Source organism: Callithrix jacchus, chromosome 19 (genome assembly GCF_049354715.1).
Source record: "Callithrix jacchus isolate 240 chromosome 19, calJac240_pri, whole genome shotgun sequence".
NCBI lineage: Eukaryota > Metazoa > Chordata > Mammalia > Primates > Cebidae > Callithrix > Callithrix jacchus.
In genome coordinates, this window is record NC_133520.1 from 6,115,846 (window position 1) to 6,143,019 (window position 27,174).

The 27,174-nt window shown below is 37.1% G+C and overlaps 1 protein-coding gene across 31 annotated transcripts in view; it reads left to right on the forward strand.

Moving 5' to 3' along the window:
• The window catches only part of TAF1A (TATA-box binding protein associated factor, RNA polymerase I subunit A), a 30,804-nt gene extending 3,924 nt beyond the window's left edge, over nucleotides 1-26,880 (forward strand). For 4 of the 31 annotated variants that reach the window (XR_013529668.1, XM_078356467.1, XM_078356463.1 and 1 more), the window contains 5 exons: nucleotides 1,573-1,726; nucleotides 18,879-18,945; nucleotides 19,682-19,805; nucleotides 21,452-21,606; nucleotides 24,395-24,846. Coding sequence is in view for 17 of the 31 variants with exons in the window: in XM_078356467.1 (XP_078212593.1) it covers nucleotides 1,573-1,726; nucleotides 18,879-18,945; nucleotides 19,682-19,759 (299 nt within the window). In the remaining 14 variants the exon portion in view is untranslated. Of the gene's footprint in view, nucleotides 1-1,572; nucleotides 1,727-5,499; nucleotides 5,567-8,858; nucleotides 11,626-13,116; nucleotides 13,276-13,360; nucleotides 14,615-16,466; nucleotides 16,575-18,878; nucleotides 18,946-19,681; nucleotides 19,806-21,451; nucleotides 21,607-21,996; nucleotides 22,660-24,394; nucleotides 24,847-25,195 lie in introns of those variants that run through there. The other 27 variants (XR_013529672.1, XR_013529667.1, XR_013529671.1 and 24 more) reach the window with 20 other exon arrangements.
• Nucleotides 26,881-27,174: the final 294 nt, after the last annotated feature.

Sequence of the window (27,174 nt, forward strand, 5' to 3'; positions counted from 1 at the left end):
ACTTTATATGTGATGGAATCCAAATAGCATAGGAATAGCAGAGGGTTGTAATGCCTTGCATTGTCATTTAAAAAAAAATTATGAAAAAGCTTTTAATAGATGGCAATTTTGTGTTCCTTTTTGTTGTACTTCTTGCAATAAAAGTATGCATCAGCATACTTTTTTTGTTTATATCCTGTAAGTTTTAAGAATTAAAATTTTTTCTAGGTTGAGACATCATCATTAATAGTTATACATAGCTGATCAATATAACATATGTATTAAAAGTGTTGTTGACTGTGTGTGGTGGCTCGTGCTCGTAATCCCAGCACTTTTGGAGGCCAAAAGGAAGAATCACTTGAACCCAGGTCAAGGCTGCAGTGAGCTATGATTGTGCTAGTACAGTCCAGCCTGGGTGACAGAGCAAGTCTCTGTGTGTAAGTGTGTGTGTGTTTTGTTTTTTTAAAATAATCTATCACTTTTTCATAATTTTTGTATTTGTGGCTGACTTCTATTTATTTCTAGAATGAGAAAAGATTTAGCATTGATTCTGCTATATTTAGTTTAATTAATATAAATTTTGAGAAACCTTAGTCACACAAGTAAGTAGATGGCAATGAATGGAATTTAATTATAGCCATGTATCCGGTCCTTGAACTTTTTCTAAATTATTCATGAAAAATTACATAGTGATGTGTTGTAAAAAAAATTATGCTGTCCTGCAGTTTTGATAAGCAAAGAACTGGGAATTGCCTAACTTGCAAAAGGAGATGTCATTTGCTTTCAACACCTTCATTTTCACCTTGAGATAATGTGTAATGATTTTGATTGTGAAGCTTTTACTATATAGGCACAGCTGTCTAAAAGACTAACTTTTGGAAAGGGTGTGTAAGGAAATCAAAGATCCGCAAGTTGAACCTTTGCAAAGTACCTGTTGGTCTTTGTGTACTTACAGTTACTCAGCTGGACTAGAAGAGGGCCTGGTAGTTATATGGGAAGAGAAGAGGACATAATAATGTAACTAGTCATTCTGTTCATAACACGGGGATTGCCATTGTTCTGTTCTTAACATGGGGATTGCCAATTACTCTTTACTTTAGAGATGTAAATGCTAATTTTTACAACTGTTTTAATCTCATTTGTATTTAATATCATTGAGTTACTAGGAATTTGGTCCTTAAAAAGTAAAAGCCCACTTGGAGTTTGCAGAACATGGGAAGGTAATAAAGACCATGTTTGCCTAGAATGCCCTTGGCATTTTATCCATTTTAAATACCTGGGACTGTGCTTTTGGGAGCCTGTTTGAGAGATTTCCCCCAAATTATTTAGTACAAGGATGAAAGGATGATTGAATCAGATTTAAAGGATCTGGTGACTCTAGTAGCCCCAAAACATCAATTTAGATATTTTTTTATTTGATAAAAATAACTGATGTGGAAGGGTGTGTTTCAAGTGAAGCTGGCTTTGATACTGGGAATGGGCTGGGTCAAGTAATACCTACTGTTTACTTGTTAAAACTTATCAGAAGTAAGTCTTTTGAATAGTTGAACTGGAGTCACTATGGATGAAAACTCTTCTTTTTCATTTTTATAGCCATTGGAGGGAAAAGGAAGAAGGATTTTGCTCAGACAGCAAGTGCTTGTTTGAGTTTTATCCAAGAAGCTCTGCTGAAGCACCAGTGGCAGCAAGCTGCAGAATACATGCCCAGTTATTTTCAGACCTTGGAAGATTCAGATAGCTACAAAAGGTAAACAAAGTTTGAGTTTGCTGGAAGAAATGATAGATTCCCAGGAGTTTCTGCCTCCAGCTTCACCTACAATAGCTTTTACAGAATCTCAATGATTTTGCTAAAAGCTACTAAAACTACTTTTGGGCAGAGATTTTGTATTGGGCCCTTTTTTGAATACTTCTTTTTACCTGTTATTTTAAAGGAGACTAAAATATTCATTCATTCTAATAATTGTTTCTTTTCCCCCCTCTTTATAAATATTTCCCATCATCATATAATCATTTTGTTATTCTATCTTAAAATCATCTCTTGACCCCAACTTCCCCTACAGACTACGCTTTGTCGTTTTACTCTGTTTCAGCAAAACTTCTTGAAAGAATTATTCTCTTTTTCCAACTAAAGCAATCCTTTGTTTTAGTTTTATCAAGACATTGTGAATACACCGTCATCCATTTAAATCGTACAATTCAATGTATTTTCCTATATTCACAGAATTGTGCAACCAACCATTACCACACTCTAAATTTAGAACCTTTTTCCCCCATGAAACCAAAACCCTGTACCCACTTGCAGTCTTTCCCCGTTCCTCCTCACAGCTACCAGACACTGGCAGACACTAATCTTTTACTTTCTTTTTCTTTTTTTCTTTTCTTTTGAGGCAGAGTCTTGCTCTGTTGCCCAGGCTGGAGTGCAGTGGCACAATCTCTGGTCACTGCAACCTCCAGCTCCTGGGTTCAAGTGATTCTTATATCTCAGCCTCTTGGGTGGTTGAGATTACAGGCATGCACTACCACGCCCAGCTAATTTTTTGTATTTTTAGTGGAGACAGGGTTTCTCTCTGTTGGTCAGGCAGGTCTTGAACTCCTGGCCTCAAGTGATCTGTCTACCTTGGCCTCCCAAAGTGTTGGGATTACAAGCGTGAGCCACTATGCCCAGCTTAATCTATTACTTTCTATTCTGGACGTTTCATGTAAGTGGTATCATATAATATGTGGCCTTTTGTAAATGGTGTCTTTCACTTGGCATAATGTTTTCATGGTTTATCCATGTTGTGGCATGTATAAATACTTCATTACTTTTATTGCCAAATAATCTCTTATATGGAACTACCATGTTTTATTTGTCCATTTATCAGTTGTTAGACATTTAGGTTGTTTTTTGGTTTTCAGTTATTGGAAATAATGCTTCTATGAACTTTTGTGTACAAGTTTTTGTGTGGATGTTTGTTTTAATTTCTCCTGGGTCTACAACTGGGAGTGGAATTGCTGGGTCATATGGTAACACTGTGTTTAGCCTCATGAGGAACTGCCAGACTGTTTTCCAAAGTGGTCACACCATTTATATTCCCACCAGCAATATCTGAGCCTTCTAATTTGTCCAGTCCTTGCCAATATTTTGTTATCGTTCTGTCTTACTGATAATAGCCATCCTTGTGGTTGTAAAGTGGCATCATCCTGTCTATGATTTGCATTTCTCTTATGACTAGTGATTCAGAGTGAGCTTTTTAAAACATATCACATCATGCCACTCCTCTGCTAAAAACATTGTAATGGCTTTCCATTTAATTCAGTAAATCCAAAGTCATAATTGCCTATAAATTCCTCTGTGATGTGCTCACTCCTTTTCCTTGTTTGACCTCATCTCCTGTAACAGGTTGAGCATTCTCAGTTCAAAAATGTGAAAAGCAGAATGCTACAAAATTCAAACCTTTTTGAGTACTGACATGAGATAGTGACACATTTGCTTTCTGATGGTCAGTGTATACAATTTTTGTTTCATGCACAAAATCTTAAGAATATTGTATAAAATTACCATCAGGCTATGTCTATAGGTGTATATGAAACATAAGTGAATTTCATGTTTAGCCTTTGGTACCGTCCCCAGTCTGAAATATTTCTGATCCAAGGATTTCTGGTAAGGGTTACTCAACCTGTATTCTCCTGCTTGTTTTTTCTTTTCCATCCTCACTGGCCTTCTTGTTCTTACTTAAATGGGCCAGGCATATGCCTGACTGATTGCCTTTGCCTTAACCAGTTCTTGGAAAGCTCTTCAGATGTCACTCTAGCTACCCTCCTTCAAGGCCTCTTTTCAACGAGGCCTACCTTGACTGTTTAAAATTCTGATTACCTTACTTCACCTGCAGCTTGTACTTTCAGAATTGCACTCCTGATCTCTTTATCTTTTGCTCCATTTTTTCCCCTAACACTTGACAATTTAATTATGTTTTTTGGTTATTGTTTGTTTCTCTACATAGAATGTAAATGTCACAGGGCAGGATTAAAACAGTGCCTGGTCTTGAACCCAGGAGACGGAGGTTGTGGTGGGCCGAGACTGTGCCATTGCACTCCAGTCTGGGTAACAACAGCTAAACTTCATCTCAAAAAAAAAAAAAAAAAAAACAAAACAGTGCCTGGCATACTGCTATATTGTTCAGGAAAAGGCAGTTTACCCATAGCTTTTACTAATACAGTCACCTTTGCATCTGTTAGTTATCTTCTAGAGCAAAAATAAAACAACAGCGAAACCAAAAAAAAGAAAGTTTAACCGTTGATGGAAAATTTAATTTTTGGACTAAAGTTACATATACATGTAAAACACTGGACAAGTTACAGATTCTTGTCCAGATTTTGTTTCATAAAATCAAGGAATTGGATCAGTGGTTGTTTGTTGTTTTGTTAGCACTTCTTTGGCTCTATTTGGATCCCCTCGGGCTTTCACTGAAAGTAAACATTCCTGTACTTCACCCCCATCCTGTTGAATCAGAATATTTATTTTTAACAGGTGTCCCATGTAATTCTTGTGTACAACTGGGTGTAAGAATAGCTATAATAATCTTGAAGTTTTTTTTCTTTTTCCTGCCCCCCCCGACCCAGCATTTACCCATCCCTGGTGGGAGGTGGTCCAAAATTGAAGTTTTCTTTAAGCTCCCAAATACTACAGTGTGATATTCTACAAATGAAATCTTGATATCTCTGAGTTGGGAAGATGAGGATCATTATACCAAATGATGATATGTGTATTGTATATAATTATACCGGCGATAGTATGGATAGTATGTGTATATATACATGTAACCAGTGTGTATGTCCATAGAAATAATTGATTTACAGTTCAGTTTAATTTACTTTGAAGGTGGTGTTATTGATGTACTTTCAATATAGGTTAGAGAAATAGAGATTTTCTGAGCTCCATGTTCTGTCCCCAAAGTTTTGGTGATCTAAGGATAAATTTTTTTTTATTAAGATTAGTCCATAGCGGATGAAAATTCTTAAATTGGCATTCTAAATATAGAATGAATGTAGTCAGTAGTTGTAGAAATTGATGGGGTCTCAGGAAACATCTAGTTTGTTGCCCTCATTTTGCAGATGATGAAGATGAGGCTAAGACCAATGAGGAAGCCAATATTATTAGAACCAAATTTTCTGACTTTAATATTCTTCCTTCCATACCAGTTAAATATTTTATATTGAATATGTATCTTAACTGCCTATTTAAACTACTAAATTAATATTGATACTATTAAACTATCTGATATTTTATTAGAAATTTAAAAGGTTAATACTATTTTATCACATAAGGAGGTAATGTTAATTTTATAGAGTAAAGTAGAGAAAATGTTGACGGAAGTGGTCTCTAGGAAAAGGAATCACAGGTTACTAATGTTGTAATCAGGAAAAAATATCTTAGACAGAAATTGGTTGAGGCAAGAATTTTACATTTTGGTAGTAAGTTCTGGTTTCACAGATTATTTGGAAGCTCAGAAGTGAAATTCTATTTTATCATCCCAAAAGCAATGTGGAGACTTTCAATACTTTTGCTGACCGGATGAAAAATATTGGCATCATGAATTATTTAAAGGTGAGAATAAGGGCTTTGTGAATTTACACTTGTGGTATTTTTTTTTAATTGCTTATGTCAGTGATAAGGTAATGTAAAAAATGTGGGACAGGCTGGATGCGGTGGCTCACGCCTGTAATCCTATCACTTTGGGAGATTAAGCGTGGGGGATCATGAGGTCAGGAGTTTGAGACCAGCCTGACCAACATGGTGAAACCCTGTCTCTCCTGAAAAAACAAAAATTAACCATGCCATGCACCTGTAATCCCAGGTACTCAGGAGGCTGAGACAGAATTGCTTGAACCCAGCAGGCGGAGGTTGCAGTGAGCCAAAAGTGTGCCAATGTACTTTAGCCTGAGTGACAGAGCAAGACTCCATCTTAAAAAAAAATGTGGGACAAGGATAAGACATCTGGATAAATAAGAGGAAAGGAAAGAAAAGAGCGTCGTGAGAACCATTTACTTCCTGGTTTTCAGTTACCTCCTGTGTTCTCTGACTAAAAATTCCTTTTGTTTGTATATTTTTTCTGGCTGTCAAAACCAGTTATTTTAGAGATTGCAGTGGTGTTTCATTATGATGATGGGCCAAATTCTAAAATGTTTGTTGAAGTCATTAGAGCCTAGAGTTGGCATTTTTAGGAAAAGGAAAGAGCTAAACAGGTTTAGAATATAAACACATGAAAATATTTTAATGCTCCTAATGTTTAGATGGAATGTTTACCTCCAGGTTTATATATTCTTTTGTAAAAGTGTTATCCAAAAGGATTGAGACATTTTCAAAACATTGTATCTCCCTCTCTGTATGTCTGAAAAGAGTACTTTTTCAATACAAATTTGTAAATGTTTTGCTTTAAAAAAATGTTTCGAGTGTCTGCTTATGTGCCAGGTGCCCTTATGATTTTGTTCTGTGGTAGACAGGTATACTGTGAGTGGAAATTAAGTGGAGGCAGCTTATGGTTCTACAGAAGGAAGAGCTTTCTTTTTCCTTGTCCCTTTCTTTTCTTTGTCACCCAGGCTGGAGTGCAGGGTCATGATCTCGGCTCACTGCAACCTCTGCCTCCTGGGTTCAAGGCATTCTTCTGCCACAGCTTTCCTAATAGCTGGGATTACAGGCATATGCCACCATGCCCAGCTAATTTTTGTATTTTCAGTAGAGATGGGGTTTCACCAGATTGGCGAGGCTGGTCTCTTAACTCCTGACCTTATGATCCACCCACCTTGGCCTCCCAAAGTGCTGGGATTATAGGCGTGAGCCATTGTGCCCAGCCAAGAAGAGCTTTCTAACTAAACAATTGGAAATGAGAATGGCCTCCCCTGATGTGTGCTCTGCATCTCTTTTTTCAGGTAGTAACTGGAGAGTCATTTGACTGAGGAAGGAGTATTGAAGTTGAAACTGTTGGTTAGGTCCCTTTTGACTGATAGAATCTACTCAGTTGAAGTAAATAACTGAAAGGGAACCTAATTTCTCCATGAGAGTCTGAGAGTGATAATTAGGATAGAAAATAAAACATTTTTTGTTGTTAATAATTTTAAAAACACTTACTGCAGTTTACCAGTCCAGGTGCTAGATATGGTTCTTGTAGTAGAGGAAGATCACGTAAATGAAATGAAGTGTTATGGGGACCATAGTAGAAATACAACTCAAAATGAGAAGACAAAGAGAAAATGGCCAGTTCTCTGGAACTGGAGAGGGTTAGGATTTAATGGGTTGGAGAATCAGGAAAAGAATGAAAGTAATACTTGAGATTAGTTTGAAAAGCAATTGTGTGTTCACTAGGCAGATTAGGGGAGTTCACCAGGCAGTCCTGCATGGCAGGGGTTATAAAGAGTTCAGTAGCCCTATGTCCGATACTTGAGTTGCTCTAAAAATCACTTGGGTAGAGGTCAGGGGAAGTAGGCTGGGCCCTGTATCCCATACTCAAGGAACTTGGATTTTAATTCTGTAGTCAGTGTGAGCCATTGAAGGAGTTTGTGTAAATGACTAACAAGATGTCTTTGGTCCTCTTGAAAGATGGATTATAGGGATGCAGGAATGGAGAGGCCAGTTTACCAATTATTACAGTATTTGGCTGTACCTAAATGATTAATTGTAGTTCTCATTATTCTCCTCTTTAATGTCTTCCTTTCTTCTAGTATTCATTCTTTGTGTAATTATTCTTCCTGCTTCTCCTGTATCAGGGATACACTTTTTTTTTTCGAGACGGAGTTTCGCTCTTGTTACCCAGGCTGGAGAGCAAAGGCGTGATCTCGGCTCACCGCAACCTCTGCCTCCTGGGTTGAGGCAATTCTCCTGCCTCAGCCTCCCAAATAGCTGGGATTACAGGCACGCGCCACCACGCCCAGCTAATTTTTTGTATTTTTAGTAGAGACGGGGTTTCACCATGTTGACCAGGATAGTCTCGATCTCTTGACCTCGTGATCCACCAGCGTCTGCCTCCCAAAGTGCTGGGATTACAGGTGTGAGCCACCATCAGGGATACACTTTCTATGTGAACTGAAGCCATTCTTCAACATCCCTTATTAAGATATTTTTTCTAATCTTATATAATGTGTATAAAATAGTAATGTTTATTGAATGTGTGTTATGAGCCAAACTAGGTTTTAGGTGGATTGCAAATATTATTTAATCTTGAAAACACCCTTCTGAAGGGCCGGTAATGTTCCATAAAACAAATGAGACTCACACAGGGTGAATAATTTACCTAGGTTTATTTTGTTGGTTTTTTTTTTTTTTGAGACAGAGTCTTGCTCTGTCTCCAGGCTCAAGTGCCATGGTACAATCTCGGCTCATCGCAACTTCCACCTCCTGATTTCAAGTGATTCTCCTGCCTCAGCCTCCCAAATAGCTGAGATTACAGGCAGGTGCCACCATACCCAGCTAATTTTTCTATTTTTAGTAGAGACGGGGTTTCACCATGTTGACCAGGATGGTCCCAATCTTTTCACCTCGTGATCCTCCCACCTCAGCCTCCCGAAGTGCTGGGATCACAGGCATGAGCCCCTATGCCTGGCTGGTTTAGTTTTGAAGTGGTGTATGAACCAAGACACTCTATCTTCAAAGCCCCTTTTTACCCCACTATATCACACTGTCTTCTGTTGGTAAGTTTACGTAATTTAACTTATATCTACATAGCGTTAATTGTTTCCTGTGTCTTTCTTCTTTGCTAGATTGTCCCCAACATTAACATTTTCAGTGTCAGGTTATTTGTATTCTACCAAGGTCTTAGCCCTGCATGTATTGTATATTTACTGAGCTTTTTGACTAATGGTTATCTAATGGCTTCAATGGCAGTGTGCCCTAACTATTTTTGCAGATCTCATTGCAACACGCATTATATCTTCTGCATCACGGAATGCTTGAAGATGCTAAAGAAAGCTGAGTGAGGCAGAGACATGGAGACATGGTGAAAAGATGTCTTCCCGGGAAATATTAATCAATCTTATTTAGGCCTGCAAAGGGCTTTTGCAGTCTAAGAAGAAGAGGGAATTGTCAAAGCTTGGTGAGTGAGTGCAGGTAAATTTTTCCTGTGATGAGACTGAGGGGCTGAGGGATCTTAAAGAGTAATCTAGTAATTTTTCCATCAACTTCATCCAGGTATTACGGAGAACAGACTTTTTATGGATTTAAAATTCTTCATCGTTCTTTATAATATTTCTGATATATAAAAAGCTTAAATTAGATGGTTCATAATTAAGTTCATGATCATTTTAGGTTCACTGCTGTTTCAAATGTGATTTAGTCAAGGATAAACAGCCAGACATTAGAGCAGTGAAGACAGATTTGATTCAGTAACTGCTGACAGTAGGAGAAAGAACTAAGCTCCATTCCAGTTTCTGTGGAGGTGACTTAGGGTTGTAAAGGGTGGGAGTGGGGAGCTTAAAAAGCAGAAAGCAGAACCCACAGTAAATTCTTCTGGAGTTTTCCCAGGCAAGCATTTCAAGAGGGGCGAGGGTCATCCTGGGGATGTGGCCTTGAACTGTTACAAACTATGCTGGTGTCTCTTCAAGTCTGTATCGGCCAAGTGTGAGGCCTAGTCCAGAAGAGAGCTCAGAGGCGCCTGGCTGGAGTTTAGTCAGGAAGAAAGTCTTTGCCAGTTTCTAAGAAAGGCTGCAGATTTTCTGCAGCAGTCATTACCACATGTAATAAACATTTCTTCCTGTGTGCTTAGAATGGAGTTTAATGTGTTTTGTAATGTTGTTTCTCTGCATAATAATGTTTAAAGAATAGGTCAAGATGGTCATTTCATTTTTGGACAAAGGTTATAATGGACTATTTTCTTGATGTATTGACTACACCAGACGTTGACCATTCAGTTCTTCCACTGATGCCCCTTCTGTTAACCTTCAGTGGCATGTTATCTTCATTTATGTCCAGATTTGCATTCTTTGGAGCTCTATGATTCTTTGCAATTTGCTTCCCTTGTATAGTTCTCTCCATAATTTCTCTAGAATTAACCCCTTTCTGATTTTATTCTCCTCCCTATATTAGCCCTAGTATTTATCACTTCATATGTGGCAAGCAGTATTTCCTTATTATCCTTATGTGATAAGTAGTATTTCACAAAGTGAGATTCCATCTCAAAAAAAAAAATGGATAATATTTCCTTGGTCTCTGGGCATGTAGTTTAATTTCAATTCCCTTCCCTCTTCTTTCAAGATATTCTGAAATGCCTTCTTTGTCATGATAATCTTGTGAGGTCTTTGTAGAGTTTCCTCATCTAAAATGCTGTCTACTCTTCAAGACTCATTAGATCCCTGTCCCAACCCCTCATTCTTACCCCTTAAACCTAGTATATCAGCTGCATGTTCAGCTTGAATCATTGCGATCTTCATCTCTTGCTTTCTAACTGTGCTAAGGTTTTTCATGTGTATTTTATTAGTCTAGAGGTCTTCCCATTTGGACTAATTTTTGATGCCATATCTATCCTCTATTTTTTAGTCTTGTCATGTTTTCTGGTGTAATATTTCTTTTTTAAAAAAGCTTACTCGTTGATTAGTTTTAAAGTCAGCATTTACTTTTCTTCTTACACATGGTTAGGTAAAACTCCAAGCAAATATTTGATGATTAAAGCTGTTGGAACATGGCATTTGTAATGTTTCTCCTGTGGATAGATGATTCAGTACTTCTCCATAGCTGACAGTTCTGTAGCAACAATAGCTGATGATGGGATAATGTGTAGAACTCTTAGATGATCATTTACCTCACATGTCTATTTAATGAGAATATAAGGTAGGACTACTTTATAGCCAGACTCATAGACATTTACCATGTGAACTTGTACTCAGAGTCAACTTGGGACTTACCTTGCTGCTATATGTATTGCTCAGTCGTAGTTGGGATTGATGTACTTGGTGACCAGAACCCTCCTTCTATAATAAATTTACACTCAATTTATATTCAGGGATCTGCCCATTTCTTTTTGAGAAAGAGTCTTGCTGTCACCTAGGCTGGAGTGCAGTAGTGTGATTATGGCTCACTCCAGCCTTGACCTCCTGGGCTCAGGTGATCCTCCTACCTCAGGCTACCAAGGACCCGGGACTATAGGTGTAAACCATCATGCCTAATTTTTTTTGTAAAGATGGGTTTCACTATGTTGCTCAGGCTGGTCTTGAACCCCTGGGCTCAAGCAATCATCCTGCCTCCAAACTGCTGAGATGAAAGTCATGAACCACCATTCCCAGCCTTTTTTTTTTTTTTTTTTTAAAGTTCCATATCATGTCTTATCTACTTTTCTTATCATCTCATTTCTAAGTTCATATTGATATATATTCAATTGATCACTGGGAAGAAAAATAACAGTGCCTCTGTTTGGTTTGCAGTATCCTGTGCTTCTAATAGCTACTGTTTTTGAAAGACTTAAGTCATTTGCCTTGTAAACCTTTAAGACTGAGAAATAGATACAGAAAAAGCATATGAAACAAATGAGAGGTGTAATGAAGAAATTTGAAATGAGCATTGACATAACTACCGCCCAGATTAAGGAACACAGCACACTGTCACCCTAACCTAGAAGCTCTCCCTGTGTGCCTTCCTGATCGCATTTCCTCCCATTCTCAAGAAAATCCCTCTCCTGACTTGTGGTAATCACTCCCTTGTTTTTCTTTATACTCTTTGAACTCATGTATACATTTGTAAACAGTGTGATTTAGTTTTGCGTATATCTGAATGCAATATTTGGATTCATACTATATATATTCCTTTAGGCCTTGCATATTTTGTTCAACATTGGTTTTAAGATAATATTGGATCTAGGTCTTGTTTATTCATTTTTGCGGTTATAAAACATTTTATGATAGACACACTATTCCTTCAGTTATTGATGGCCATTTAGGTTATAATTTTGGGCCATTATTAATAATGCTTTGAAATTGATATGGGTACACATAAGTGTGCATTTCTAGGAGTAGAATTTGTATAGAATATGTTTTGTGCATCTTTAACTTTAGTATATAATATACTAAATTCTTTCCAAAGAGGTTACCAATTTGTACTTTACTGTCAATCCGATTAGAGTTTTCTTTTGTTGTATTCTTCTCAACATTTGTTGTTGTTGGAGATTTCATAGCAGCCAATTTGTTGGGTGTAGTGATCTCTCATTTTATTTTCTTTATAGCTTTATTGAGAATTAAGATATAATTCACATACCATACAAATTCACCCACTTAAAAGATACAACTCAGTGGTTTTTTAGTATATTGACAGAGTTATGCAACCATCACCACAATTTTAGGATATTTTTGTGACCCTAAAAAGAAGCCCTGTACTTTATGTTTCTCCCTCTACTCTATGTTTGCAAAAAAGCAAAATATTAAATCTAATTTTTACCAAAGAAATTATTCATAAATAAAATTCACTAAGTAAGATATAATGAGATTAGGAGTATGAGTACGGAATATTCAGATTCATTCCATTCAGTTGAGATGATGACATATTTAGAGGGAAAAAAAGAAACCTTTCCAAATAATATAATTTGTATCTCATTTGCTTTCCAAACATTTCAACTTCACCATTTATACCATAAACCTTCTTGACCATTCCTATTTTCAACATTTTCTTTTAAAAAAAACTTTAGCCTCTTAATTTTCAAGCATCATATTGAATCCTTTAGCTCAATCTAATTCCACAATCCCCATTTCAAAGACTCTAAAGTAACCATTTTCTTCCCCTCAAAAGTCAGAACCCACCATGTAATTATTCAAAATTGGGAAACTAAAGGTTAAAAAAAATCAATTAAAAATAGTACACTTGTTAGCATATACGGTTATATGTAGCAGGGAGACCACATAATTGCTGTTTCTTCTTAACCTCTGGCTCTTCAAATAGTAAAGTCAGAAAATTAAAATAAGTGATATATACTTAAAATACTTAAAATCTGTATCCATGTCCATTTTCAACAGATGTGAGAGTTAAGAAAATGACTGAAATTATGATCATAAATGTTTACTGCATAACAGTACAAAATTGATGTTGCGAAAAGGAGGGTAAAAAAAATCTGACTGATATTAAACATCTTAAGTAATTTGGGGAAATCTCAAGAATTCAGCTAATATATTATAATTTATTTTATATAGTTGCTGGAATTCTATGGGGATCGAGATGGAGCCCAAGAGGTACTCACCAATTATGCATATGATGAAAAGTTACCATCAAATCCAAATGCCCACATCTACTTACACAACTTTCTAAAGAGACAGAAGGCACCAACATCAAAATTGATAAGTGTGCTTAAGGTATAGGATTTTTATCTCAATGTTTGAACAGGGTTGGGAATCTACATTAAAACATTCTTAGGCTATTGCTTTCTAACTTTTATAGCATCCGCAGAAAATTACAGTAATGTGCGGTACACTGAGATAAACGAGAAAGTTGGCTCCAGCTGCCGTCTCCATGTAAGTATCATCCGCACTATCCCCTGCTGCCCAGGTGAGACTGAGGGGAGAGGATCAGGATTTCAGAAATCTTGTGCAGCCCTGGTTGGAATGCTCTGCATTGATATTTTTTGAAAATCAACTTTATTGAAATTTAATTTTCAGACAGGAAACACTTAAGTATATTCTTGGATGCTTCACATTCATGAACCACCATGGCAATCAAGATATAGAACATTTCTGTCACCCTCGGAATGCCTTTCATTTCCCTCTGCAGCCAGTCTGTCCACACACCCCTGGCCCCACACAATCATCGATAAGCTTTTTGTCACTATAGATTTTTACCTCTTCTGGAATTTCATATAAATGGAATCTTATGTATTCATTTTTATCTGACTTTTCTTGCTCAGCATAACGTAGAGATTCATCCATGTTACTGTGTATATTAGTAATTTGTTCCTAATTACTGCTGAGTAGTATTGCATTTTTATGCATTCACTTCTTGATGGACATTTGGGTAGTTTTTAATTTGTGGCTATTATGAATTATGCTGCTAAGAACATTCATGTACAAGACTTTGTATACACATATATTTTGATATCTCTTGGGTAGCTACCTGAGAGAGGAATTGCTGCCTAAGTGTAGTAAGGAAAGTACATGCTTAACTTCTTAAGAAACTGCCCAGCTGTTTTCTGAAGCGACTGTACCATTGAGACTCACACATCAATGTATGAAAATTCAGTTTGTCCACATCTGTGCCAACAGTTGGTATTGGAGGTCTTTCGAATAATAACCTCTCGGGTGTATGTAGTGGTTTCTCATGTGGCATTAAATTGTATTTCCCTAGTGACTGATGATGTTGAGGATCTTTTAATATGTCTATTGGCCATTCCTATATCTTCTTTTGTCAAGTGTCCAACTACTTAGTCTATTTTTGGGGAGATCAGTTGTCTTCTTATTGATTTGGAAATGCTTATATGATCTGGATATAAGTCCTTTTTGAAGAATATGAATTATGAATATTTTCTCTCCGACTGTGCCTTGCCTTTTGGTTTCCATAGTGGTATCTTTCAAAGAGCAGAAACTTCCAATTTTGATGTTCATTTCATACATTTTTTTCTTTTATGGTTAGTGCTTTTTGCCTAAGAAATCTTTGCCTATCTCAAGTTAATAAAGAATCTCTTCTATTTTTTTTATTCTAGATGTGTTATATAGTTTTATGTTTAGGCCTCTGGTAGATTTTTAGCTATTTTTTTGCGGGTAGTGTGAGGCAAAGGCCAGGGTTTATTTTTTCCCATATGGTTGTTCAGCACTATGTTGAAGACTCTCCTTTCTCCATTTAGTACATTTGGAACTTGGTTGAAAACCAGTAGGCTATATATGAAGTCCCTCGTGTTCTAGTGATGTATATTTCCACATCAATACATGAAAATTCAGTTTCTTGGGCCAGGCGCGGTGGCTCAAGCCTTTAATCCCAGCACTTTGGGAGGCCGAGGCGGGTGGATCACGAGGTCAAGAGATTGAGACCATCCTGGTCAACATGGTGAGACCCTGTCTCTACTAAAAATGCAGAAAATTGGTTGGGCATGGTGGCGCGTGCCTGTAATCCCGGCTGCTCGGTAGGCTGAGGCAGGAGAATTGCCTGAACCCAGGAGGCGGAGGTTGCGGTGAGCCGAGATCGCGCCATTGCACTCCAGCCTGGGTAACAAGAGCGAAACTCCGTCTCAAAAAAAAAAAAAAAGAAAATTCAGTTTCTCCACATCCTTGCCAATACTTGGTATTGTAGGTCTTTTGAATTTGAGCTGTTGCCATTAGTGGTTGTGTAGTACTATCTCATATGTCCTTAATATGATTACTGTAGCTTTGTAGCAAGTCTTGGAATCATATCATGAAAGTTATACAAATGTGTTCTTTTTCAAAATTGTTTTTGGCTTTTCTAGGTTCTTTAACTTTCCATGTATACGTTATAATTGACTTTATCTGTTGCTACAAAAAGGTCTTGCTGAGAGTTTGAATCTGTAGACCAGTTTAAGAGAATTGACATCTTCACAGTATTGAGGTTTCTAAAGTGTAAACATGGTATTTCTCTCCATTTATGTGGGTTTTTCATTTCTCTCTGAACTTTGTTTTAGTTTGTAGTATATGTATTTTGTTAAATTTGTCCCTGTTTCATGGGGTTGTATATAATATTGCTTAAATTTTTAAATTGTAGGAAAATATTTAGAAAAATGTTACCATTTTGATCATTTTTAAATCACATAATTTAGTGGCATTAAGTACATTCATTCAAAATTTTTTGCAACCACCATCACTATTTCCAGAATGTTTTCATTATTCCAAGTAGAAACTACTCATTAAACAATAACACCTCATTACCCGCTCTTCCCAGCCCCTGAAAACCTCTGTGCTAATTTCCATCTTTGTGAATTTGATTATTCTTAGGTACCTCATGTAAGTGGAATCATACATTTGTCCCTTTGTGTCTTGCTAATTTCACTTAGCATAATGTTTTCAAGGTTCATCCATGTTGTAGCATATATCAAAATGCCCGTCTTTATTTAAGGCTGAATAATATTCCATTTTATGTACCTATGACTTGCTTATCCATTCATTTTTTGGTAGACATTTGGGTTATGTCTGTTGTTTGGCTATTATAATAACGCTGCTCTAAAGATGAGTGTACTTTGAGTCCTTCCTTTCACTTCTTTTGTTTGTGTACCTAGGAGTGAAGTTGCTGCCTTATGTGGTAATTCCTTAACTTTTTGAGGAACTGTCAAACTGTTTTCCACAGCAGCTACACTATTTTACATTCCCGTCAGCAGTTCCACATCCTTCTATTCTCCATCACCTTTTTTTGATCATTGATATCCTAGAGCAGGGGGTCCCAAAACCCTGGGTCATGGACCAGTATTGGTTTGTGGCCTGTTAGGAACCAGGCCACACAGCAGAAGGTGAGCGGCAGGCAAGTGAGCATTACCCCTGAGCTCTGCGTCCTGTCAGATCAGCGGTGGCATTAGATTCTCATAGGAGCAGGAAGCATATTGTGAACTGCACATGTGAGGGATCTAGGTTGTGCTCCTTATGAGAATTTAATGCCTGAAGATCTATCACTGTCTCCTGTTACCCCCAGATGAAGGAAAACAGGGCTCTCACTAATTATGGTGAGTTGTATAATTACTTAATTATGTATTATAATGTAATATGAAGTGCACAATAAATGTAAAGTGCATAAATAATGTAATCCGGAAGCCATCCTCCATCCTCAGAGGCTGGTCCATGGAAAAATTGTCTTCCATGAAACCAGTCCCTGGTGCCAAAAAGGTTGGGGACCGCTATCCCAGTGGGTGTGAAGTGGTATCTCTGCTTCATTGTGGTTTCGGTTTGCATTTCCTTAATGTCTAGTGATGTGCTTTCATGTGCTTATTGGCCATTTGTGTATCTTCTTTGGCAAATGTCTATTCAAGTCCTTTGCCCCTTTTTTAATTGGGTTGTTTGGTTTTTGTTTTTTGTTGTTAAGTTATAGGAGTTCTTTGTATATTTTGTGTTCAGTTTTTAATCATGGTATTTTAGAGGTGAGAGACAAAGATCTTTTTCAACCTAAAGAAATGACAGAGAAAAGTTGTTATCTCTGTTTTATTTTAGAAGTCTGATTATCTTTAATCTATACTTTCATGATCAAAATTGGCATTATCAAACCTTCAGATGTGGAAACTGTGTTTTATGAATTTTTCAACGGACTTTATTTTACTAAACAATCCTTTGTTATTATTTAAAACAGGGTCCCACTCTGTTGCCCAGGCTGGAGTGCAGTGGCACGATCACAGCTCACTGCAGCCCCCAAACCCTGGCTCAGATGATCCTGCCACCTCAGCCTCCTGAGTAGCTGGGACTACAGGCACACACCACCACGCCCGGCTAATCTTTTGTACTTTTTGGAGAGATGGGGTTTTGCTATGTTACCCGGGCTGGACTAAATAATACTTTTAAAGTTGCTATTTTTATTTTACTCTTAAGATAACAACTTTTGACTAATTTATGTTACAAAATATTAAGGATTGTTACAATAAAAGCAAGACTGTGCTTTCACTCAGGTTATCAATCACTAATGGTGTTTTCGAAAATATATTTTTTAAATGCTACAGAAAATAACTATGTTGAATACTTATCTCATTCAAGACAAGATGGATTTCGAGAAATTCTGTTTTTTTATTTAAAAAATATAGTATTTGGAATTAAGATCTCAATACATGGGGTTAATAGCAGATTGAACATAGCAAAATAGAAGATTAATAAACTGCATAGAAAATATCAGGCTAAACCATGGAGAACAAAAAGGATGAAAGGTGCAGAAACAAGCATACAAGTAAATTGCTGAAAAGATCCGACATACTTGTCACTGGAGTCCTAGATGGAGAACCTCTGAATAGAAGAGAAGCAAAGAAATTATTTAAAAACCCTAATATTTGAAGAGCTGATGGCTAAGAATTTTTCAAAACTAAGGGAGGATTTCTCGTGTTCTGGTGATGTGCCATTATTTGATCTGGGTGCCGGTTACCTAAGTGTTTAACTTAACTGATTGGATGTCATGATTTATATATATTTCTACAGCATGTTATATTTCAGTAAAAAAACTAAGTGAATTGAGCCATATGCAGAATTCTATAAAATCATGAGACATATGTGACTTTCATAGGAACCCAGTTTCAGTAATATTTCTGATATTGGTGTATTGATCTTGATTGATCTTAAAAATGATTAAGAGAAATTAACAAAATTTACTTTTTAATTTTGTTAGAAATTATTTCAGTGTAAGGTCAAAGCACTTCAGTAAGCAGACAGAATGAATTCATTTCTAATATTAAATGTTAAAATGAAGAATACAGTTTTACTTTAAATTCTGTTTTTGAATATTAATAAAAATCGTCCTTCCTATTTTTAAAAAGAAAAACCTTAAAATTTTTTATTGTGTAAAATGTTGTTAAAATATTTACTCACATAGCCTTCATAAACTGTGTCCCTGAGCACAATCTGTGAAATCTCCTTCCAGCCTTTTAGTTTTTTTGCTTTATATAAATGTCCTGTGATTTTTCTGTTCAGTAAATAAGTATATTTTCTGTGTGATAATTGATTTTTTCTTTATATTTTTCTTCAGTCCTGGCTTCTGAAAGAAATTATTTTAAGTTCCTTAGCCTGGTAAACAGTATAGAGTGTAAATGGGGCAAGTAGTCCCTGTCTGTTTCCCTCGGTTCTCCTGACTATCTTGTTAGCAGAAACTTAAAAAAAAAAAAAGTTTTATGGAAAATGCTTTTCTACACTTAGATTGAAACTAGAATAAAAAGGTGTTTTAAAGATGCTCAATAAACTTAGAGTGTATTAGACAGTAAGGACTTTATTTTTAAAGTAGCTGAAATTTGAGAAATGCTTTTACAAGTGTGTAAAAATTACAAGACTGTTCTTTCTTTCAGATTTTGTATCAGATTGTGCCATCTCATAAATCGATGTTGGAATTCCATACATTACTTAGAAAATCAGGTAATAAGTAAAGTGTAGACAAGCTATAGACCAGGGACCAGCAAACTATGGCCCATTGGCCAAATCCACCCCTTGCCTGATTTTATAAATCAAGTTCTGTTGGAGTTTATTTGTTTATATATTGTCTGTGGCTGCTTTGGCACTGTAGTGACAGAGCTGTGTGGTTATGATAGAGAATGTATGTCTTGCAAAGCTTAAAATATTTACTGTCTGTCCCTTTATAGAAAAAGTTTGCCTACTCCTGTTATACAATGAAGGCAGCAGTTTGCAAAAGAGAAATGGCTTCAATTTATAGAATTCACTCCATTTTAATCCCTACTAGATTTCAGCACACCATAGAAAAGAGTATATTCCTTCATAGAAGGAAATCAACTGGCTAAGCCCAAACTGGTCCTAGGACCGCCTGGGTTCCTCTCTGAATGTAAGAGAACATGTATAAAATGCCCACACAGGGCAGGTACTTTAGCTGTTCTCAGTAGAGGAGTGTAACTCGTATTGGGATCAGACTCATCACCATGCCCTCATTAACATGGATGAAATTACTGAGTTTTTTAGATTCATCACAGGAGTAAGAGCATAGTGAATTTTTAAAAACTCTTAGAAGGCTTATGATTCAGTATTTTATCAACTATATGAATGTAAAGCACATGCACAATTGATAAAATACATACACGTATATTTTAGCTTGGTACACTTTACTGCCTTGTGTAAACTTGAACTGTTACAACCATTACAGAAAAGGAAGAACACCATAAACTGGGGTTGGAGGTATTACTTGGAGTCTTCGATTTTGCCGGATGCACTAAGAATATAACTGCTTGGAAATACTTGGCAAAATATCTGAAGAAGACCTTAGTGGGGTAAGAAACATGAAGTATTTATTACTAGATCATCATAAATAATTTCCCAATATTTTAGCTAATATCTATCAATGTTTAAACATCTTTGTTTATGTTTTTGGAATTTCTTGAACTTTGTCCAGCTGTTCTCTGCACACATTTTCTTCTGAAGCAAAGAAATACAGAGTCATAAGGAAAACATGCAAAAATTCTATCAATTTTTTATGCTATCAAAACAAATACTGTACTTAGCAGTGTTTGCTAAGGAATACATAGGTGTTTTCCCATTGGAAATAAAGACTAGCAGGGATCACTCTCTGCTAAAGACTCTGTGATTTGTGCATCCTTAACTTGGAAGACCATGTGAGAAGCAGCTTTCCTCCCACCTGTGTTTGATCATTTTCAGTGGCTATTCTTAGGACCTCACGAGGTCATCGTACCCTATTTATTCAACAGATACTCATTAAATCCATTGTGACTTGGGTATCTAAACGTGTACCTCTGATCATAATCTTATTAGCATCACATTTTGAGTAAAAGAAAATGAGTTTCTGGTTATTTTTACTTAGTGTGTGATAAGAAGGGATATCACAAAATGGTTTCATATATTTATTATATCCATTTTAGGTGTTAGGCAATTCCTTATCAGTTGGAACTTGTTTCCGGCTTCAGAGCTGACTGGTCCTGATGGAACAGTGCTGTTTATAAAATGGCTTTGGTGTCGTATGTGGATGCACTCCCTGTAAACCCCTTTCTAAATCTCAAGCACTGAATAAACTACTAGATTATAAGGTCCTTAAAAGCAAAGAGGTTCATGTTTTTGAACTTCTAGATGTTCTTCCATAGGGGGCACATGGGTGCTAAGTAACTACTTGTTCAATTACAGAGATCTAACGTACATCACAGACTGTAGTTAATAATACTGTATAGCACATAGGAAGTTTACTAAGAGTAGAGTGCAGGTGCTCCTACCACACACAACAGTTAACTATATGTATATAAAACATGTTGTATACCTTGAATATGTACAGTGAAAGAATTATTCACAGACACATAGCCTTGCCCGCATTTAACAGTTAAACCTACGTGTTCATGTGTTTCTATAATAATGGCATCTTGATTTGGATAATAATTCATGGCAGCATATAATTTTAAGTAAGGTTTTACTTAAGTAATAGTAGTAGATAAAATGACTGAATATTTACTATGTACCAGACACTATGCAAAGAGCGTTACATGAGACCTGCCATACCCTACTACTGGAATAATTGAATCTTAATAATAGTCCTGTGAGATCGGTAGCACTGATGTCCTCAAGGACACTGAAGCTCAGAGAGGTTCAACAGCTTGCCCCAGGATCACATCGATAATAAACGGAAGAGCTGATATTTGAATCCAGGATTCTGGCTTTGAGTCTGTTCTGTAACTACTGTGCTGAATAAGGTGTCTGTTTAGTGAAATGGAGAGTGGGATATGGAGACGGAAGAGAACAAAAAAGGATTTGCTTCCCTGCTGTTGCCAGTCATGTTCTGCCTTTGCCATATTCAGAATTCAGTTTGGAAACGTCTTCCCTGTCATCTTTCCATAGACTCTAATGGAGTCTAAATTCTGATAATATAGATTTGTTCCCATCGTTGACCTTCTCTTTTCACATTTTTCTTTTCCAGAAACCACCTTGTGTGGGTTTGAGAAGAGTGGAACTCCAGGAAAAGCTGGTGGCCACGCTTTCATTTCAGCTACTTTTGGGCAAAAAGTGATTGGAAGGAAGACACGGCTTTGGCCTGTGAGAAAGCCTTTGTGGCTGGATTGCTGTTAGGAAAAGGTACATGTTTTTTTTTCTTTTTATCTAGACACAGTTTTTTTGGCTAAAGTTGAAATTACGAAGTATGGCCATCATTTAGAGCTTACCTGGTATGGTACCTGAAAATACTAGGCACGTAAGAAATGACTGCTTGAGGAAAGAATGAATCCAGTTCAGTAGTTTTGTATTATTGATTGTGATTGGTTTTCACCTTCTGACTTGAGTGTTGCTAGGGGGCATTAAGATATGTGATACAGACTTTTCACAGTAATTGACCATTTAGCCTTGGTTTTATAGAAAGTTTACTGAGATTTTTTTACTTTATTAAATGTATGAAAATATCATTTACTGACCTCATTGTTCTTTAATAGCTCCATATTATACTAATATTTACTTATCTGTTCCTGAAAGTGTGAAACATTTCCTCCGCTTAAGAGAAAAAAATACCTCCTACTAGCATATGAGAAAAATCCTCTTCAAAGAAAAGGGATATTGATTTTTTCTTCAAAGAAAAGGAATATTTTGGGTGGTAAAACTCTTACCTGCTTCGTACCACTGAAATATGAAAAGGTGGCCAGTACTGAAATGAAACTGCCACGAAGTGTGTCCAGAAATGAAGAAATAAATCTTCAGTGACCACTAGCCAGCAGTCCATTGCTGTGGAGTTTAAGGTGTGCTGAAGAGATTCTCCAACTCACTTTTGAATATGGTGTCTATTATTTTTGAATTAGTAGTCTCAGTGAATGTAATAAAATGTGATTAAGAAGAAAATAAGCCGGGCGCAGTGGCGCGTGCCTGTACTTGGGATGCTGAGGTGGGAGGATCACTTGAGTCCAGGAGTTCTGGGCTGTAGTGTGCTATGCCGATCGCATAGCTACACTAAGTTCGGCATCGGTCTCTAGGAGCAGGAGACCACCAACTTGCCTAAGGAGGGGTGAACCAGTCCAGGTTGGAAACAGAGCAGGTCATAAATCCTGTGCTGATCAGTAGTGGGATTGTGCCTATGAATAGCCACTGCACTCCAGCCTGGGCAACATAGCAAGACCCCATCTCTGAAAAAAAAGAAAATAAAAATTCTCTAATACACTGATGACAAGGAACAGAAAGGTGATTTGGATTGTCATTTGCTACTACTTTATGAGTGGAGAGGCATCTAGCACAATTATCTAGAGGTCTCTCTGAGCAGAGTAGGAAGATCTGGGTTAATTTTGCAGTTCTCTCACTCACTTGCTATGTAACTTAGGTCAAGCAATTAGCTTTTAGGAGCTTTTTCTGTGAAGTGGGCATTGTAACACCCATCTTCTTGTTGTAAGTATCATGTGAACATCGCATCAAAGTGCTTCATAATTTCTAAAGTACTCTACAAATATCAGGTATCAGTTATTCCCGCAAGAGCCACATCTCCTCTCAAGCTGTTAGTGTGGGGTTGAGTCAGTCTATTCGTTAGTTAAGCTGGGTTTTCTTCTTGCTCTGGTTACCAACCTTACTTTACAGGATTCAAATTCTAGTCGTGGTCTGCCTTTGCTTCGTGCTTAGAGTGGGGTATGGTGGCTCTCTTTCTTCCTATGCCCTGCTAAAAGCAAGCTAGGCTCATTTCTCCTTGGAGGGGCCTTTTCTTGTTGGGATTGAAACTACTTGGTTGCCCTGCGATTCCAGGTCTCCGGTGGACTCAAGAGTTAATATTTGAGGTTTATTAAGCTTTTTCTCTGTTGGGGTGGGAACCAAGTTATTGTCAGCTTTCTATGTAGGTAGAGGCAAAATTCTGTGTGCAAAGTATTTTGTTTTTTACTAAGGTGAGTATATGTTTAGAAACACAAATTATTTTAGTAATACTACAGGCACCACTGCTTCTCAGCCAGTAAAACATTACCAATTCTGAGCTGGGTGCAGTGGCATGCAGTGCTCCTGTAATCCTAGCTGCTTGGGAAGCTGAGGTGGGAGGATTGCTTGAAGCCAGGAGTTTTGAGACCAGAGTGTGCCACATAGTGAGACCCCATCTCAGGAAAAACAACAAAACAAAATATTAGCAATTCTGGCATACTAGTTTCTGGAATGGTAAAAATGGTTACTATAGGTATAGTATATGTTGTTGCATTTTCTCGAGAAGATATTGCATGCAAGCTGAAACTGTAGTGAAGTTAAGTTTTCACATGTGATTTATGGTCTTGTCCATTCACCAACTCTAAAAAGAACTCAGTATCCAGTTTACTTTTTTTTTTTAAAAGAAATATGATTCATTTGTCTGAAGTATTTGACAAATACTTGACAGTCCTTTGTGTTGTAATGAGCATGAGGCACCTCTGTCAGAGAAACATGGTCTCTGCCTTGCTGCTTGCTACATGGCTAGAATGAAGAGATACTGTCTGACCATTTCTAACCTATGGTTTGTTTATTCTAATCCTTCACACCAAGATTTTCTACAGAGAACTTTCTTACTGTTATAAATGTAACTTTGGCTGATTTATAAGCTAACATTGAGAAGGAATCTATACAAATGCGCCTCTAGAGAAGGCTCATTTAACACATGACTGTATATACTATGCCTGTCCCCATCGCTGGGGTGTAGGAGGAAGGTAGAAACAAATTAAAGTCTGTGCTTTAATTATGAGAGATTAGAAACATCTTTGTATATAGGAGGAAATACATGTCATTGGACACTGAGAATATGCTTAGGCCATATTGCTGTAGATACTAATTTATTTTCATATTCATTAGTGTGCCAGAGTTAAAGCAAAATTTTAAAACTGTAGAAATATACTTGAGAAAAAATGATGAGTATTAAAACATTTTATTTTGCTTTACTTTTTAGGTTGTAGGTATTTTCGGTATATTTTAAAGCAAGATCACCAAATCTTAGGGAAGAAAATTAAGCGGATGAAGAGACCTGTGAAGAAACACAGTGTTGTAAATCCAAGACTCTGATGCTGGGTTTTAGTTATTTCACAGTAGTAGCTACACAGTGAGCAGCTCAGAGTTACTGAATGTATTTATGTAGTGTATTAAGAAGCTTATATGAGTCTAAAAAACTTATTTTTATATATATTGATTTTTTTATTTATACCTAGAGAAACAATATTACTGCCTTTGCTCTTTGTAAATATGTCTGTTTTCTTTTTTGTAATGTTCAATGTTACATTTGTTAAGGAATAATTCTTTAAATGAAAAAAATATTTAGAGAATATAGCTCTACAGCAGTTATTGTTTGCAAAGAATCTTCCTCTGGCTACTGTGTAATAAAATACAACATCTGGTACTGTGAAATGAATTGGCATTCTTCTTTTTATTCTAATTAATCAATTTTAGGTATACCACCATGAAGAAATATATTGGTGATGAGTTCTGTTGAGGAATTTTGAAAAGAGAAGGATTTAGAAAAAGACTTTTTCTCTTTCAGTATAAAGACATGACAGTTTGGGGCAAAATATCCTCCTGCTAGAGAGAGACCTTTGACTCTAGAGGCTAATTTGGGTCACAGCGTGTAGAGGTCTGGCTCTTTTCAGCTGGCACTGGCCTGACTTTAAAGGGCTCTCGGCTTTTTTGGTGCCTGGCACAGCAGTCTAAGACACACTTAGAACTCACGTGTCCCCTTTCCTTTTTCTCTTGGAAATAGGATGTAGCAGCATGTAGCTGGACAGTGGAGGAAACTCGCCAGTGGAAACAGTAGAGGCAGCTGTCCCTGAGGACAGTAAACCCGCAGGAAAAGCCTGGTCAGAAGGCAGCAGCAACTTTCCTGGAACATGAGCTGAGCTTTGTAACATGATGGGATGATTGGCACAATGGCGCTTCTTCAGAAACGCTTTGGCTTTTATACATTTACTGCTGAGATAACTAGTAATTGAGTTCCATGACGGCTCCCTAACTTCAGAGCAAGTCTAATGTTTAGATGGCAAGACACATATGTTTCCCATTGGCTTATATTCCTACTGATTTTCAACCATCTGCAAGAAGATTAGGGGACAAATTATGCTTTGTCAATAGTTTATATTTCAATATTACTTAGTAAGGAAGGTCTATCAAGAAAGAAGTACTTATAAAGTACATGTAAAATGAGTAGGTGTTCACGGAACCTAAGTGAACCAAGTAAAAACTACCACATAAATAGGGCTAGCTTTACTCTCGGGAGACCATGATTGGGTTGGGTAGGAGTTCTCTAAAAGACCAATACTCCAGGAATGAAATTCCCAGATGATGTGGAAAAAATCTCAAAGCATAGCCCAAGATCTACTTCCTGAAACTTTTAGCCAACAGCTGTAAAATAGGATTATGATTTCTCTTGATCTCTAAGAAAATGGAGGTGAGGATAAAAGAAATGAGTAGGTATGATTCTTGGTTTCCATACAAAACTGTCTCTTAACATTTTTACATCAAATGTTCTTATCTAATTGTTCAGTAAGAGTAGTGCAGTTCGCCTGTGAACTTCTTTTTAGGTCCATTGATGTTTAAGCTGCTTCCTTGAATAATGGTGATAGCTAAAATTTATCAAGCACTTTGGGTTTTACCTTGGATCCTATAACCACCACAATTCTATGAATTATTCCTATTTTACCAATAAAGAAAATGAGGTCATTGGAGATGAAGTAACTTGCCAGGGTCACAGTTTGTAGGTGTTGGCACCAGGATCCTAACCCAATCAGTGTGGTTCCAAAGATCACACTGTCACGTAGTAGCTGTGTGACCTCCCAGTGCAGTCGGTGTTGACCATGTGCAGAGCACTGAGCTAGGTAGAGTGAGGCAAAACAGCAGAAGCCAGGTCTGCTCATTTCTGCTTGCCAGCATCGTTTCACAAAGCCCCGGACCCTGTGATGACATGCAACTCTCTGGAGAGACGCCTTAAAAACAAAACAGCCTAGAGCACAGGGCACCCCCACGCCTCTTGCCTGAGTCACCACATTCCTTAAAAGTTAAATGACCCCAGTCCTTGCCTTTTCCTACACGAGATAATGTCTGATGGGATTAGTGATTATGCTTCTGTCATCCATAACCAGATGTACTCTTAACCCCCAAACCTTGATGAGATTCTGCTTGAATGCAGCTTTTGAGCAGGCTTGATGTGATTTGCACTGTAGGGAACTCCGCCACCTGTATAGAAGCAGTGAGCTGACATACTGTGCTGGAACGGTCCGAAAGGACTGCTTGCTTATGTGGTTACCACTTACAGCCATTCCTCATGACTACTTTAAGACAGTAGCAATAACTAAAGATAATTTAAAGTCTTGTTTTCTCATTGAAACCTCTGAATGTATATATTTACGATGTACAGCTTGATATTTGATATACATTGTGAAATCGCTACAATCAAGCTCCTTAATATCTTCATTACCTCTACATAATTACCATTGTGTGTGTATGTATGTGTGATGAAAAGATTTCAGATCTGTCTTTAACAAATGACACGTATGTCATATAATACGGAACAGTCATCACCATGCTGGACATTGGATCTCCAGAAATCATTTATCTCGTATAACTGAAACTTTGTACCATTTGACCAGTATCAGTCTATTTCCCCTTTCCCTCAGCCCCCGGCAACCATCTTACCCTCTGCTTCTGTGAATTTGGCTCTTAAATTTTACATACAAGTGAGATCAT